The following is a 15,595-nucleotide window of genomic DNA, read 5'->3' as shown; positions in this document are numbered from 1 at the left end:
TACTTCTTAAGAGTAAAGAAAATCAATAAACAGTGCTACTGACAGAAAATAAAATTGTCTACTGTCCTCATTTTGCATGGAAAAGAATTTAGAACCCCTCCAGAACGCCTTAAGTCAACAGAGGTGTAAATAAACTTTGTGACCAGAGTAACAGTTGTCATGTTTATACTACATTTCAAATTAAAGCATTCTGCTTTGGCAGCCAGTAAAAATTCCACACGGGTTCTGCTGAAGTTCAAACAAAGTAAGACATCAGATACTATACCTCATAGAAATCCCATGAGGTTTTTCGTCTGTTGCTTTTTCTGTGCTCTTCAGCTTTTTGTCCTGATCAGGCATTGTGCATCAGTCTCATCATCACACGACTAAAGCACTCATTTCCTTAAAAATAAAAAAGATAGATCTATATCATTGGAGCGTTAAGCACCAAATGTCTACTTACACAACTAAATGAAAAGGAAAAGAAAAAAAAACAACCAGAAAAAAAAAAAAACAAAAAAAAAAAAAAAAACAGCTCTAGCCTTCTGTAAACATAAAACCTTAGGCATTAAATGAGGATACCTTTTAGGATTCCAGATATTAACGAGAAATTTATAAATGTAAAATACAGAAGACTTACTTTCCCAACAAGTTTTTGGTGAAGGTAAATAATACTAGCTGTCTTACTACTGTGCTTCCCTTTTATTCGTATTTTTCCTCTTCTTGCTTATTTTTACCATTATTTCTCACAATGGCTTGTTTATATTAAAGTAGTGCTTAGAGACTGGCATTAAGTTTGTGTCATACAAGGTATTGTTCAGACAATATAGGAGACAACAGCTTAACTATGTAATTACAAAAGATGGATTGAGGAAAGAAAAAGGAGGTATCTGACAATCATACGTGATGTAATACCTCGTGCTGATGTATTACATGTCTAGAAAACAATCAGATAAATTTTCTGTAGAGGTTGGAATCTGACTCTTCTGAATTTCAGTTGAATGCTTTATACCCATAGCACTCAGCTTCTCTTGCAAAGTAGGACATAAAGCTTATTTCAATAGGTGAACACAGCTGTAATGGCTTGGCCTCAGGAGAATCAATACCATACATTAGATCCACTGCAGTCAAACATTCAGTCTGTTTGTCACGTTAGTAGCTCTGACTTCCCACTAACACCCATGTTCTGTTGCCTTCACGTATTTGTTCAGTAAGTCGTAGAAAGAGAAAATAATCATGTGGAATCTCCTTCTGCTGTGAGGGTAATTATGTTGGTGCAGCATATTGGTTTAGCATTCATTTAGTCCAAGAGGAAAAAAAGGAGATGGTCAGAAGCAGGCTGGAGCTGAAGAATTACTCAGAGAACTACATACAGCCGAATCATATCGGTAGAGCACCCATGATTTAAAAAATAAAAATATAGCACCACTGTCAGACTCTTCCTGTCCATTCTACTACTCATTAAATATGGATAGATTGGGTGTTCCTTCTGGTGTATCTTTTACCAGGGCTTTCCCTCTGAAATCTGACAGCTTTTTGTTGTTGTTTTTTTCTTTCTCTTTTTGCAGTGCAGAGTTCCGCTATTGATTTTTATTCCTCCTCCTCACAAAGGCAAAAAAACAAAGACAACCAGAGTGGAAACAAAAGGAATACAAACAAACCAGAAGATGCTGCTTCCTACTGAAAAATCAGAGTTGCTTTCTCAATTATACATTCTCATGTTAGACACAAAATTAACCAAAATGCAACTGCTGACAGCATGAACCCAAGCATTGCATTAATTCACTCTGGGAAGTGTCCTATAAGACCAGTTCATCTGTTTCTGTTCTACGAAAAAAGCCTTTATCCTACCACTGTTAATCCCATAGAGAACAGTGGATCTTGATCCCCAAGAAATTCCACTATTCTCTTCCATGCATCCCCACAAAACCAATATTAAAAACACTTCAGAACATTCCTATGGTACCAGCTATCACTAGGGAATGAAAAGAAATAGAATCAGTTCTACCAGTAAGTAGACAAAACCCTTCATCTTAGATTAAATGAAGGCAGCTCAATTAATTCATGTCATTTCCTTCAAAAGCAGCGAAAGTTATGAGAAGTCAGGTACAGTGTTAGGCATATATAAGAAACCTCTTGAGTACAGATTTCCACAACTTGATTTAGTAATATTTTTGTTTCTTATCCTCTCCCCAGTATCCTAATCCATTTGGCACATTGCTGAGGCATGGCATGATGCAACCATCACCTCACAGTTACACACCAGTACAGTGACTCCCAAATTATCAACTTGCTCAAGAATACATACATACAAAGAACAGATTTCAATCACTTACCAAATAATCAAACACAAACCAACCATGAGTAAATACAGATAAATCCTAGAAAATTCAACACGTAAAACAGTAGGATTCCAGTACAGTCAAGGTTACATTCAAAACTCTGAGGTCTTCATGATTATCTACAAAATACCTCACAAATGTGAAACCTTTCATCCACAGATCACACTCAACCTTGCTTTAGAGCTGCCAGGCCACTGATCTGCACCACAAAGTGGTGCCTTAGTCAAGAAGAAACAGAATAGCACCTGAGTAATATTTTAGAGGCTCACTGCTGTTATAGGTGCACTGCTGTCACTGAGAAAGAAGGAAGTCTGTCTGAGAAAGAAGGAATGCAGCACACCCAGGGACACAGCCCTCACCCAACGCAGAGGGTTCATCCTGAAGCTGTCTCTGTTTCCTAGAGGACACTGAGCGTGCACAAGTCAGTAAATACTAGAATGAAAAGTGGGCAGCCCCACAGCTGCTGAATGACCCTGCACAACCTCCATCTGCCAGCATGGCCTCACAAGGCTGCACCGTCTGCTCGACTGGGAAAGCTGAATCAGGTTACAACTAATCCTCTGTGTTAACCCTGATCACCTTATAGCTTGTCCCCAAGTACCGTTGGTGTACAAGGGCAGGGATAATACGCAGAACAAAGAATTTATCATTGTGGTTTAAAGCGTTTGAGCCCTTCAATTTGCCTCCAGGGCTAAACCGATGGAACAGCCGTCTGGTGGTGAAAATGGCAGCTGCTGACTCCTCCCAAAATCTGCCACTCCCTTTCACTTGTTCAGTTTATCTGGTCCAAATCTGAGAGTTTAGAGAACTAAACAGGCAAAGAGCCACGTGCTCAAAGAGCTCACATACAGGCAGTTTGCTACAAATTTAGGTCACCATTACAGCAGCCCAATGAGCTGCTTGCAAGGAAAGGGGGGGGGGGAAAGGACAGGAGTGCACAGCTATGAGAAGAGAAGCACAGAAAACCCTTTCATCAGGAGCCAGTCATTAAACCATGTGGGTGCACAAGCACCACACCCCGAGTGATGGGTACCACAGGAAACAACCCCTTGTTTTCTATGTGCCAGCCATAACCCTGAGAGAAAACAGACGTGGAAAATGTCCTTATTGATTCACACACAGTTACCTGCCTTTCTTGAAACCATTGAGTACATTCCCACCCCTGTGTTTTGTCTTTACTTGTGCCAGAAGAAATTTCCATGGAGCCAGACTATTAACTATCTTACTAGCTAGTAAGCTGGCTTCATGAGTAATGCATACAAAACAAAACAACACCTGCATCTCAGTCAGGTAGACAAAGATTGAGACTGGACAACTTTAAAAAATAGAAATGTATTAAGGAAAATATCCTCACAGCGCAGATAGAGCCTTATTCAACTTCATTTAAAACAATGAAATGAGAAAAATATTAACTAATTTATTATAACTAGTGATAATTACATTTAATTAGCTATCATAACGCAATCACATAGAAAGAAAGATGCATTCTAACAGTGTTGGTGTGCAGGATAGGACAAGGAACGTTCCAAGAACCCTATCAGAAAAAATCCACATGATGAGAAACAGGAGACAAAGGAATCACCACAAAGATTTGATCTGTGGCCCAGTCTGTCTCAGACAACACAAGGTCATAAAGCTTCAGAAGGTGAAAAGAAACCCCCAAATAAACAAAACCACAAAGACATATTGGAGAATAAATTATTTCCATAAACTACAGCATAATGTTTAAAAACACTCTTGAACAAAAAGATATCTTACGTTCTTCATAATGTTATTAGCAATAACTACTGGATGCAGATGACAGATACAAACAGCTTTGTAATCTAACTAGCTGCTTGATTGATCACAAACTCCTTCCTTAATCACCCTAGTGGCTGAGTTCCACTACGTAACTATATACAGAAGTTTAACTGGCTTGAGCTGGATAAAGGAGTAGAAGACTTTTCATGTCGTTGTTAGATAGGAATTTATCTAATGCCATAAGCTGGGTGTGAGGTCAGATGAAAAATCACTCCTTAAAAGAGCAACTATCAGCACACTACAAATGCATTTCAAATGTGGTCAAATGTTGGCTAAGGATGCACCAAAGAAGACTAAAAAGTTCCCAAGATGTACTTTTACTTCTCCAGCAAAGGGCTGGACTGCATCCCTCTCATTCTTGGACAGCATGGCAGTCAGAGGATACACCATTACACTACAAATTCCCAACCCATGAAAATGTACAGACAACATTTGAAGAGTTCTTCTCACAAGATGCATCACCTGAATCAATGTGGAAATCTGCATGTTTATATGAAAACATCCATACGCATGTATTTTCTTCTTGAATTTCATTCAGTCACTTCTTAGAAGATTCTTTGAAGATAAACTAGGATTCCAAATGAAGCTCCCATTTTCCCAACAAATGGAAACACAGTCGCCTGCTTTTCCCTCTGCACCAAACCAGTTCTAGGGAAGCCATAAAAGGCCAGACCTGTTTCACACTCTTGGGCACATACAGTGCGAGACTCTGGGCTTTTTTCCAGATCGTATCTTGTATCTGCATTTTCTGCCTAAGCCCACAATGCCAATCTGCAGCTCATAGATGAAGGAAAAGTAGGTTTCTGAGGGGTAGATAGCAGCCTTCCACCAAGGCAAGAACCATATGTAGCTGTATGAAATCCGTGCTGTTTGCCTTGCTTATCAGGCGGCCTGTGGGGGACTAGAGACACTGGGAACTATGAGGGAGGGTTTAGTGCTTTCTGAACACACAGATCAGTGAAGGTGCAAGGCTGGGGACAACACTGTTAGAAGGAAGGTGGGAGAGTCCCTAGTAACACCCTTCTCTACAGATTGAAAGAAAGAGATCTGATAAGTACTGTTTGATGGACAAGGAATTGGCTGCAAGATCGTACCCAATGGTCAATGGCTCAATGTCTCGATAGAGATTAGTGAAAAGTGGTGTCTCTCAGGGGTCAATACTAGGACCACTGCCCTTTAATATCTTGATCAGTAACATCAACAGTAGAATGAAATGCATCCTCTGTAAGTTTGCAGATGACAACAAGCTGTGCAATGTGACACACCTGAGGGATGGGAAAGAGATCATCCAGAGAGACCTGGACAGGCTCGAGAAACCTAGTGCAAGATCTAGCACCTGGGTCGAGGCAACCTTTACTACAAATACAAGCTGAAAGATGAAAGGATAGAGCACAGCATCCTGTCAAGAAGCATTTGGGGGTACTGTTGGATGAAAAGCTGGACATGAGCCAGTAATGTGTCCTTACAGCCCAGAAAGCCAACCGTACCCTAGGTTGCATCAAAAGAAACATGGCCAGCAAATAGAAGGAGGTGATCCTGCCCCTCTACTCTGCACTGGTGAAGACTCACCTAAAGTACTACATCCAGATGTGGAGTACTCAGCAGAGCAGAGATGTGGACCTGTTGGATTGTGTCCAGAGCAGGGCCACAAAAATGATCCCAGGTATGGAACATCTCCTCTACAAGGACAGGCTAAGAGAGCTGGGGGTGTTCAGCCTCGAGAAGAGAAGGCTCCAGGCAGACCTAAGAGCAGCCTTCAAGTATCTAAAGCTGTAAGAAAGAAGGGGACAGGTTCTTTAACAGAATTTGTTGCGATAAGACAAGGAGAAATTATTTCAAACTAAAAGAGAGGAGATTTAGATTGGACATAAGTAAGGAGTTATTTACAATAGGGTGATGAGGCACTGGCACAGGTTGCCCAGAGAAGTGGTGGATGTCCTATTCCTGGAGAAATTCAAGGTCAGACTGGAGGGACTCTGAGCAACCTGAACTGTTCATTGCACAGAGATGGACTAGATGACCTTTGAAGGTCCCTTCCAACTCCAATGATTCTATGATTCTAGGGTGGGGACAATGCAGCTCTTACCCAAGAGACATTACTTCTAGCTCGCCAAGGAGACCCAGTGCTGGATGTGACCTCAGGCTGGTGGATGGCACACAGCACAAAACCGGTTCCCCACACTTCCCGTGCGTTACTTAAGACTGGGCAGGCCCGCCCCAGCACTTGATACCTTTAATGCGTCTTATACCACGTAGCACATCTGCATGCATCCCCAAATGCTAACATCACGTTTCAGTTTGTTTTTTTTAACACCTCTGACATCTTTACATAGTACCTCTCTGCGACTTTAATCACACAACGGCCGCACCATCTGACTCCCCGACCTCCCCCGCCCTCCTCGCGGGCCGGCTCCCTCCCAGACAGGGGCCTGCGGTCGGCCCTCATGGCGCGGCCTAAGAGCCTCTCCCCACGCGGTTGCATTGGGGCACCCCTGCCCTGCCCCACTCACGCGGCAGTCCCCGCACGCAGCCTCCGCCACCGCTTCGTCCGGAACGCGGCCCCAGCCGACGGCCAATTGCACGTCGTCTTCTTCGGCAACGGACGACGCTGCAGCCAATCGCGAGGCGCCGTGCTGGGAGGCGCGAGGATACCCTAGCGACCACCGACGCCGGCCGCTGTTGCCATGGAAACGAGGACGCCCGGCCGGAGCGGCAGCCCGGCTCTCCGGCACAAATACAAGAAGGCGAGATATTGTCCAGTAGATTTTTATTGCTTTTGCCAACTTTCTGAAACGTTACAAAAGATAATTTTATTCTACCAGTAATTAAAAACAACGAAGGCTGGATCTTTCACATTGAAGACTGAGTCTGAGATCGGTGTTCTCTGTACAAACCGAAGATCGCTTCTACATTTGGGATTCCGTTACAAAGTACGAAAGCGTCGCTGCCGTTAGAAAAGCGGTCGTACAAAGCGGGACCGTACGGCGTGTGATGGCACCTCCGACCAGCGGCACTGAGGTCAGAGCGCGGCTCAGCTGCGGGTGCTGAACCTCGGAAGACAGCGCTGCGCGGAGCAGCCGCAGCAGAGGGGCTGTATTGCAAAGGGTGTGCCTCGCCCCAGCGTTGTGGAGTAGAAAAGGACTGGCTGTCAAACTCACTATACTAAATTCCGTACGAAAATGTCTTTTAGATTAACTTCAATGCCAACTAAGAAGTTCCTGTAAGTTCTCCCTAAAAAAAAAGTTATAGAATAAAACAGACTTAAAATTCTAAGCAATTTGCTTTGTATTCATAGCACTAGTCTTACACTGACTCAAAGCTGTGTGCTTCTAGTCTTAAAATTTGCTGTAAAATAAATTAGTTGGTATCAACAAAGTATTTCACACGTTCGTACTGTACTTTATAATAAATTTTACCTAAATGAGTAATTAAAACATTACTAATCACAGAAAGCAAAAGGAAAACTAAAATCATTGTGATGCTCATCTAAGAGGCTACACTGTGAACTGAAAATCATGAGTCACTTATCTTAGATTTACAGAACATATGTACAAGACAATCCTTTAAAACTGTGCAGACACTGTGACAGGACACCACAGGTTTGTCACAGGTGTATTTTACAGAAGCTGAACCTGCCTGACACGAGGCAGGAAACTACCACATAAAGACAAAGATGCAAGTGAAGCAAATGAAAAGTTATGGGAAAACTTTCATTACTCACAGAAGAAAAAAAAAAAAAATGGCCTGTACATTTGGTTGAAAAACCCCAACAGGGCATTGAATTCTATCCTAGCGACCTTACCATGTCTAACTTGGCAATTTGGAACATTTCCCTAAACAACAACATATTCTGTCGTAGCTGCAAAATTCATCTAGGAAGGTATAATTAACTTGGGCATATGTAAACAGAATGAAAGCATGTCATTGTAATACGTGAGAAGTACTGAGAAGGAGTTTTGTAGAGTTTAATTTAAACAAAAGACTGCATTTTAAGTGAAATATTTTAGATGATAATTTAAATGGAGTGGTCAAAATTAAGACCCACACTTCATGTAAACATTCATATTTATAAATAAATTAGAAAAAGGGAAAACAAAACAAACCAAAAAAAAAAGAAGACTGGGGACTTCCTGAGGCGGCTCTGCAGCCAGATACACAGTAGCACTAAGCTCCATTCCGGGAAACCAAGGCATCTAAAAAAAAAAGTGCAGGACTGTTCATTTACCTCTAACTGCTGGAATGGAAACGTATTGGCTTAATTTTTATACGGCTTAACCCCTATGAAAGAATCAGTGCACAGTTATTATCACTGCTCTTTGACACCCATTAAGGCAAAACTTATCAATATACAGTCCGCGATAATCTTAGCTTTACTTCAACTACGCACAAATTTAAAGCAAAAGTGGTACACAGTGAGCAGTAAGTTATTAACCATACGTTATCCATGGGTTTTTATGCACTCAATACCACGTTGTCTTCTATTCACATGGGGGAAAAAGTGCAAGCTAGGACACGCTACTAACAAAGAACACTGGAACTAAAGGTCACTGTAAACTGCTTTGCAAGTCAAGGGATTTCTGGCACTGATGGAAGTATCTACAGAATTAGAATTAAAGAAATACTGCAGTTAGACTTGTGGGCTTTGGTGGTTCATTAGCTGTTTTTAAACTTCACAAGAAAAACACCTGCTTCCTGCAGTACTGGCTGTTCTTTAACCCTTCAAAAGCAGAAGCCAGATAAAAGTTGTATAGCACCAGGGAACCCTGATTTCTGGCACTGAAGAGTTAAAAAACCTAAGAAGCTTATAATCATCTTCTGACTTTTGGAAACAATCATGGGGCTCTGAATATGATGTATAAAATACTACTACGAAGAGTGGTACAAAAGTAGCTTATTGTGGATAACACTATGTAAACTGCTCAAAATAGCATTTTCCTTCTTAGATTCACCAGCAGCCAGCTAAGAGCCAGTAACTGATGAGCAGATGAGTTGGTCTGTTGTGGTTTGCTGGTTGTGTTTGTTTTTTTTTAATAATGCAACTGCCTGCCATATTTTCATTGCATCTCAGTTTCATTAGAGGGAAAATAGCTATTTCCTGAAAGAGCAAATACTCAAGCTAAGGCACAAGCTACGCCGTTATCTAAGGATAAATGGGCATCACCCTGTAGAGGTCATACACAGTCAGATTAGTAATGCAGACCTCACTTGCTTTTCCACTGAGCCTTTGTCATGAGAACTTGGGTTGGATCTTTCATACTGCTGTATGCTATTATGCATTTTCAGTAAACTGCCTTATCAATTCAGTCAAATGGAGAAAACAAAAAAATAAACTATTAAATCATGTGTAATAGGAATGGCTAACAGCCCATATAACTTAAGCATTATTTTCAAATATTTTTTCTTATTCCAACTGATGGGTTTATTTTCATAATATACAATTATCTTTCATCTCATTGTTACTCGTCTGAAGAATACCAGAATTCCAACTCAGGGGTACTTCCAGATGAACTCTGCCTTCCTCCAAATCTGCTCCTTTGCATTCACTGAGAATTATACCACGAAGTCCACAGTAAAACTCACAAATCTACCAAAACAGAATTAAGCTAACAGTATGCTCTAGTTTGAAATGTGCACAGATTCTAATTAAAGCCTTTATAATACATCCAGAAAGGGCTGGTAGAATCTAAAAAGACTACTTCAGAAATTTAAGCCAAAAAACAAAGGCATAAGGCAAAAAAATATTAGCAATGGAAACTGCAGCAGGTAATCGATCAAGCTTTTCACTTGCACATAAAATTCTCATCATCTCAGATTTTACACTGCTGAACACTAAACCTCAAAAACGTAAATACAATAAATGCACTTTTTAATCAATGCATTTTTAATCAATGAACCTCCAAAATCCCATTTACTTCAATAAATGAGTATTTACTTTTTCAATTCTTCTAACACGATAAAATTTTATACTAATTAAAATAAATAAAATGCTTAAAATAAGTTGGTGTGCTATCACGTATGCCCTTTACAATGAAGAGAATCAGAACTGTACACAGAAATACCACAAGCAATTTGTAATCCATAAAATAATATTGATCATAAACCTATTACAGAATTAAACTGTGGCTAGTTTAATCAAATATATAATAAACTTTAAAAATGAATTGAGCAAGAAAGATATTCTGATGAGGACGTGAAACACTCTGAATTGTCAGTCTTAGAGTAAATCAGTTTTTCAAAGTCAATGGAAAGTGTAAATAAAAACAGCTAAAGAAATCAAGAGCACTAGTGTAGCAAGTATAACTTCCTACAGAACAACTTGCTGCCTGTAAGTTCAATTTATATTGAGTAAACACAGATTTCAGAATGGCAAATACTGACTTGGGACTGTAACTACAGTTACTAAAATCATATGGCTACTGGATGAAAATGAAAAATCAGGGGTATATTTAAAAGTATCAGAACAGGATATTTACATGTATTTCAAGGGTTATTTAGCCATCTGACTTAGGGCTCTAGGACTCCTCTGTAAAATATGAGTGACAGAATCCAAAACACATTAGCATGTAGTGGAGATACAAAACACAGTAATTTATGTTAACAGGACATTAATATCTGATCTATGAAATCACCAAAAAAGTATACCCTGCAGAAACAAGCAGTAATTTCCTGCACGGAAAACAAACTTCTGTAGCGCATGTTATAAACAGAGGTAATGGCAAATTCTAAGCGATGTGGACCAGTAATCATCAGCAAAAGCTGATTGAACTTTTATGCACATATTGATTATTGAAAATAATAGGCATTCATTACAATATTCCTATTTAAAATGAAAATAAAATTCCCAATAAAATAAATAGCTGAAGTGTGATTACCACTCAACTGATCTGTAAGCAAATCTTTTCATGTCAGCGTATCTACAGTTCCCTAAACAATGGCAGAATTAAATACAAGTTACTCCTTAAATTGGAAATCACACTTCAGTGGTATAATATCCTACAATGATATATATACACACACACAAATACACACAATTCCCCCTGGTTCAGTTCTATAAAGATGTTTCAGCATCCACGTATTTCACAACAGGTGAATCTTCCACATTTATTTTCACACTTTCTGGTTTCTCAGGGCTGTTGAAAGTAAAGACAATCATTTAAGATACTGTTCTTTTTTCTCAAAGCTAGTCATCAAACATTTTATACTCAAGCGTCAAGATAGTATTTAATTCAAGTACATTTCATATCCAATAAAAATACTATCTGAGCCAATTTAATTTTTAGAAATCTAAACTAGGTTGGGCAAATATCCAAACCCACCAACCCAGTGGAAGATCCAAGCAGCAGTGAAAATGCTGTACTTACCTTTTATTCTCTCTGGCATTTGTAATACTCAGGACCAAACATGCTCATATACACTCTAATAAAGCATTCAGATTCCCTAAACCTATCAGAGTAGCATACAACTGTATTAAGCAAATTAAAAGTAACACTAAAATACTAATAATGCACTTAACAACATCCTTTGACATTGTTTGATTTCAGAGCAGAGAGCAAAAATTAAGCTCAAAATCAAGTTCCTCTCAAAAGTCCATGTATAAACCATGTATGCTTATAATCTGATATATACTTCAATAAATATGAGTACAGTAATTAGCTACCAAAGACATGACAAAAGTTAGAAAACATGTGAGTAATTATAGCTACCTCAGGTTAGCTCTGGTTACTTTGGCATTCTCAGTACTCATGGACAGAGCCTTCCACTGTGCAGTTTTGGCCATTTCATCTGATATGTTTACAACTGAGGGATCAATGCTAAAGAACAAACATACTTTCTGGTTAGTACTCAATGCCCTTCAAACACATTATACTTGCTGTCACTCATAAATCACATCAGTTGCGCCTTCTCTCATCGTTTACGCAGCCACAAGTTGAATTAATCACTTACCACAGTACTTCAATGAAAACTTCAGTGTAATAATTCACTAGTGCTACCTTAATCTCATGGTATCATCAACAGTTTGTCACAGACAGTCACAATCTGAGAGTGGTATCTCATTTCTAAATTATCTTTAACTTCAGAAAATTATTTTGTATATTTATAAATAATGAAATGAATCATACAGTTCTGTTAGGGCATTCATACAGAGAATTATTTTAAGCTGTTTCCAGTAAACAACCAAATGTTAATAAAATTCTGGAAGTGGTAACTCAGTTCAGATTAAGAAGTAGCAGAAATTTGAATGTCATGACTTTTTTCCCCCCCCCCTATTAAAGTTCAGTCTCACAAGCAGTAAGCTTTCAAAATCTGTTTTTGACCTTTGCCTTTCACACACTTAAAGGTAAAGCAGACTTAAACGTCCATACAGACAATGCCTAAGCTTCAGAATCTACTCCAGATGTATAAGACTACATCAAAGCACCACAGAAACACATCAAAGCTTATTTTTCACTGGGAATCCCCACAAGTTGCAGTACAGTGAAATACATAGTAAATACACATGCAGACAATTGATGAATTCATAGTTCTATCATGAGAGCAATCAGCAGTTGCTCAATTTAAAAAAAAAAAAATTAAATGATTTTGCAGTCTTCACTTCAGTTGAAGTTGAACTGAACCTGCTCTTAGAGCAGACGATAAGACTGAGCAGGAATATGTCTAAACTGAAAACCTGCCTGTTCCCAAGCCAATTTAGATGTTATACTAAAGGATGTGGTTTAGTGGAAAAATATTGGTAGGTGGATGGGTGTACTAGATGATTTTGGAGGTCTTTTCCAACCTTAGTGATTCTATGATTGAATCAGGGTAGACCCAACACCTGAAATTTTAATGTAGGGATTTTTAGTATTGGACAAAAAAGTTGGCACGCTATTCATTTGTCAGAACTTCCAGGTGTTGAACGGCTGTAAAATACTTGACAACTAAGCAGAATACTGTGCACGAGTACAAGAAACTCACACAGAGGCAAAACACCTTCCACTGCTGTGAAACTGCAGCACTTCCTTTTCTGGAAGAAAGCTGATAACCTGTTGCCCTACAGTGTACATTCAGAAATTAACCTCCTTAAGCAAAAAGACTGCCTGCAAAACAATTTTTTTTTTAGGTCACAGAAATTAGCATTCACTTAAATAAACCATTGAAGAACTGCACGTTTAGACTACCACTGAAAAACCCAAGTGGCTGGTAAACACATGGCTCAACTGATGCTATTAGTTGCTTAATACTCAATTTTTCATGCACAGTAGCACACAAATATTCCACAAAAACTGACCAAGGAAGCTTCTTCACCTTGAGAACAGCTGGTCGAAATTGAGTCATCAGATCTGTTCAAGATGGTCATGTAAATTTATAATTAAAAGTGTTTCCACAAAAAAAAAACCCAAAAACAAACAAAAAAAGCCCCACACTGCCATAGCACCAGGTAACAACCTTAATCAAGGCTGTTACTAGCTTGAGGAAAAAAATTAAGCTCAGATATGACCAACTGAATATGAAGTAAATTATGACATTTGATAGAATACTTCTTAGTAAGAAGACCAACATATTATTATACCTGTATTTTAGAGTTTTTACAGGAAAATTCAAAACATTTCCTTCTCCATACTGAAGGTGTACGCTCTCATTGTCCTCTGTCTGAAGCATTCTCTCTGCCTCCTGTAAATTTTAAGTAAATATTTTGTAAAATTCTTTCATACAGAAGAAACCAACAAGTTTGCACACTGACAGAGTATTTCAATAGGGTTATGGGGCAAAATGCTTCTCTGTAGGTACTGCAGCTGACATCTAGCTAAGTCATTTTTAAGCTTAAGAAATTCAGCTAGTTGGTGTACAGCCAGCTGATACTTTTACTGAGAAGTTATGTGCCTATTACTCAGTTACACATTATTACCAACTAGCAGTTGGTTTTAACCATCATTCTGCATACACGCACAAGGAGAAGGTCCCTCATATGGTAAAGTTTTTCTACTAAATTAACCAGTCAAGATTCCTACTTCAGTTTTGCTTTTCCATCCATCCATATCTACCTTCAAACCTGATGAATGACAAAGATAACAAAATGCTGCGCTAAGAAGCACTTCATTCTGCTTTGCTTTGCTTTACAAAGGACATAATTCATAACGACATCACTACAATAGTGACTCATCCTTAACAGCCAGTAACTGTTGCTCAGTCAGTAAGTTTCATTAGTAAAGGATTTCAAAAGGTATGTTTGGGTATAAGAATTTTAAAATGTCACTTAGTGTTTTTCTATTAATTTACAACATGTTCAGTTTGAGTATTTTTATACTTACTGCTTTCTCTTTTTTCTTTTTGTCATCTTCTTTCTTCTTTTTACTTTCTGGCATAAGATCGTCAAGCCAGCTAAGCTCTCTTTTGGTAAAACATAAATCCATGAGCTTGCGAATGAACACTAGCGCTAAAACCTTAAGAGAACCATAAAAGGAATCACTGATATTAAACCATTGAAATAAATATTATCACACGCTTTCAGTACATTCAGTGTTCTTAACCATAGCTTTTTCTCCTAGTACCAGTTTTATCTTACTGCCAAGTTAGATCGTTTCCCCTTTTGTAGCTTTTCACATCTGAATTGCTTTCTTTCAGGAGTTCTCATGTTTCAGAAGTGAACAGCTACTGAAGTTTATGTCTTTTTCAGTCCCTTCCCTCATAAGGTAGCAAACACATTCTGAAGAGATGTTGGATGATGCACACACTCTTGGCAAATGATTAACTTGTAGAACAAATCACTTACCATCATAGGGAAAACAACAGCAGCTGCAGAGGCTTTAATCACCCACAAAAGAACGAGACAAGTGAGCTGAATAACTGTAAAGATATGGACCTTCCAGAGTGGTACGTAACGCAGATATATCAGGTCAGGTTGATGCTTGGCAGGCATTCCAAACAATTTTATACGGTCAAAAAACTGCAGTGAAATATAAAAACATCCTTCAGTTAATGATTTTCTTCCTCTCCAGAAGGAAATATTTAAATAAAACAACATTTTTATGAAACTCTAAAAACAAATTAATCCTAATTAAAATACTAGCAAAGATCCATGTGAATTCAAGGAGTTGGGCTCTCTAGTGTTAGCGTTCCTTTCAAACATTACTAGTACAACTTCTTAGAATATTTCAGAAAATTGACTATTCAGCTACACTACTGAAGCAAAATAAGTAAAGACAGTGGTAAGAACAAACACTGAATGTGATACCGCAGAAATTATCCTACATCCTACTCAGACAACATTGGTTAACTTCATTGATTCTGATGTAAAATAACATTTTACATTTCTCTTTTCATTTAAACAAATGCAAGTTGTTCAACAAAGTCAGATTTTACCTGAATGCCTTTTAATGAAGACACTCCCATGTAAAGAAAGACACCATACAAAACTGGCATTGGAATAAACTGCAGACAAAAACAATACCAACAGAGTTACTTGTAGAATGAACATGATACAACTTAGCAGTTGA

The 15,595-nt window shown here is 38.7% G+C and overlaps 2 protein-coding genes across 10 annotated transcripts in view; both read right to left on the bottom strand.

The window, feature by feature from the left end:
• Positions 1–6,687, bottom strand: part of NEK10 (NIMA related kinase 10) — an 84,370-nt gene extending 77,683 nt beyond the window's left edge. Inside the window, exons 1-2 of the mRNA XM_042889176.1 lie at positions 6,632–6,687; positions 266–381 (exon numbers count right to left, since the gene is read on the bottom strand). Of these exons, the coding sequence (XP_042745110.1) occupies positions 266–339 (74 nt within the window). The 5' untranslated portion in view covers positions 340–381; positions 6,632–6,687. The remainder of the gene's footprint in view (positions 1–265; positions 382–6,631) is intronic.
• A 184-nt stretch (positions 6,688–6,871) lies between these two features.
• The window catches only part of SLC4A7 (solute carrier family 4 member 7), an 82,869-nt gene continuing 74,145 nt past the window's right edge, over positions 6,872–15,595 (bottom strand). For 6 of the 9 annotated variants that reach the window (XM_042888131.1, XM_042888133.1, XM_042888137.1 and 3 more), the window contains 6 exons: positions 15,462–15,530; positions 14,872–15,045; positions 14,411–14,542; positions 13,672–13,772; positions 11,825–11,932; positions 6,872–11,251 (listed from right to left, as the gene is read on the bottom strand). In XM_042888131.1, coding sequence (XP_042744065.1) covers positions 11,170–11,251; positions 11,825–11,932; positions 13,672–13,772; positions 14,411–14,542; positions 14,872–15,045; positions 15,462–15,530 — 666 coding nt within the window. In that variant the 3' untranslated portion in view covers positions 6,872–11,169. Of the gene's footprint in view, positions 11,252–11,824; positions 11,933–13,389; positions 13,442–13,671; positions 13,773–14,410; positions 14,543–14,871; positions 15,046–15,461; positions 15,531–15,595 lie in introns of those variants that run through there. The other 3 variants (XM_042888134.1, XM_042888135.1, XM_042888136.1) reach the window with 3 other exon arrangements.

This window comes from Lagopus leucura, unplaced genomic scaffold (assembly GCF_019238085.1).
Source record: "Lagopus leucura isolate 7727_CA_CO unplaced genomic scaffold, USGS_WTPT01 Super-Scaffold_100157, whole genome shotgun sequence".
NCBI classification, from domain to species: domain Eukaryota; kingdom Metazoa; phylum Chordata; class Aves; order Galliformes; family Phasianidae; genus Lagopus; species Lagopus leucura.
Note: the sequence above shows the minus strand (reverse complement) of the source record. Positions and strands in the feature narration are given on the sequence as shown.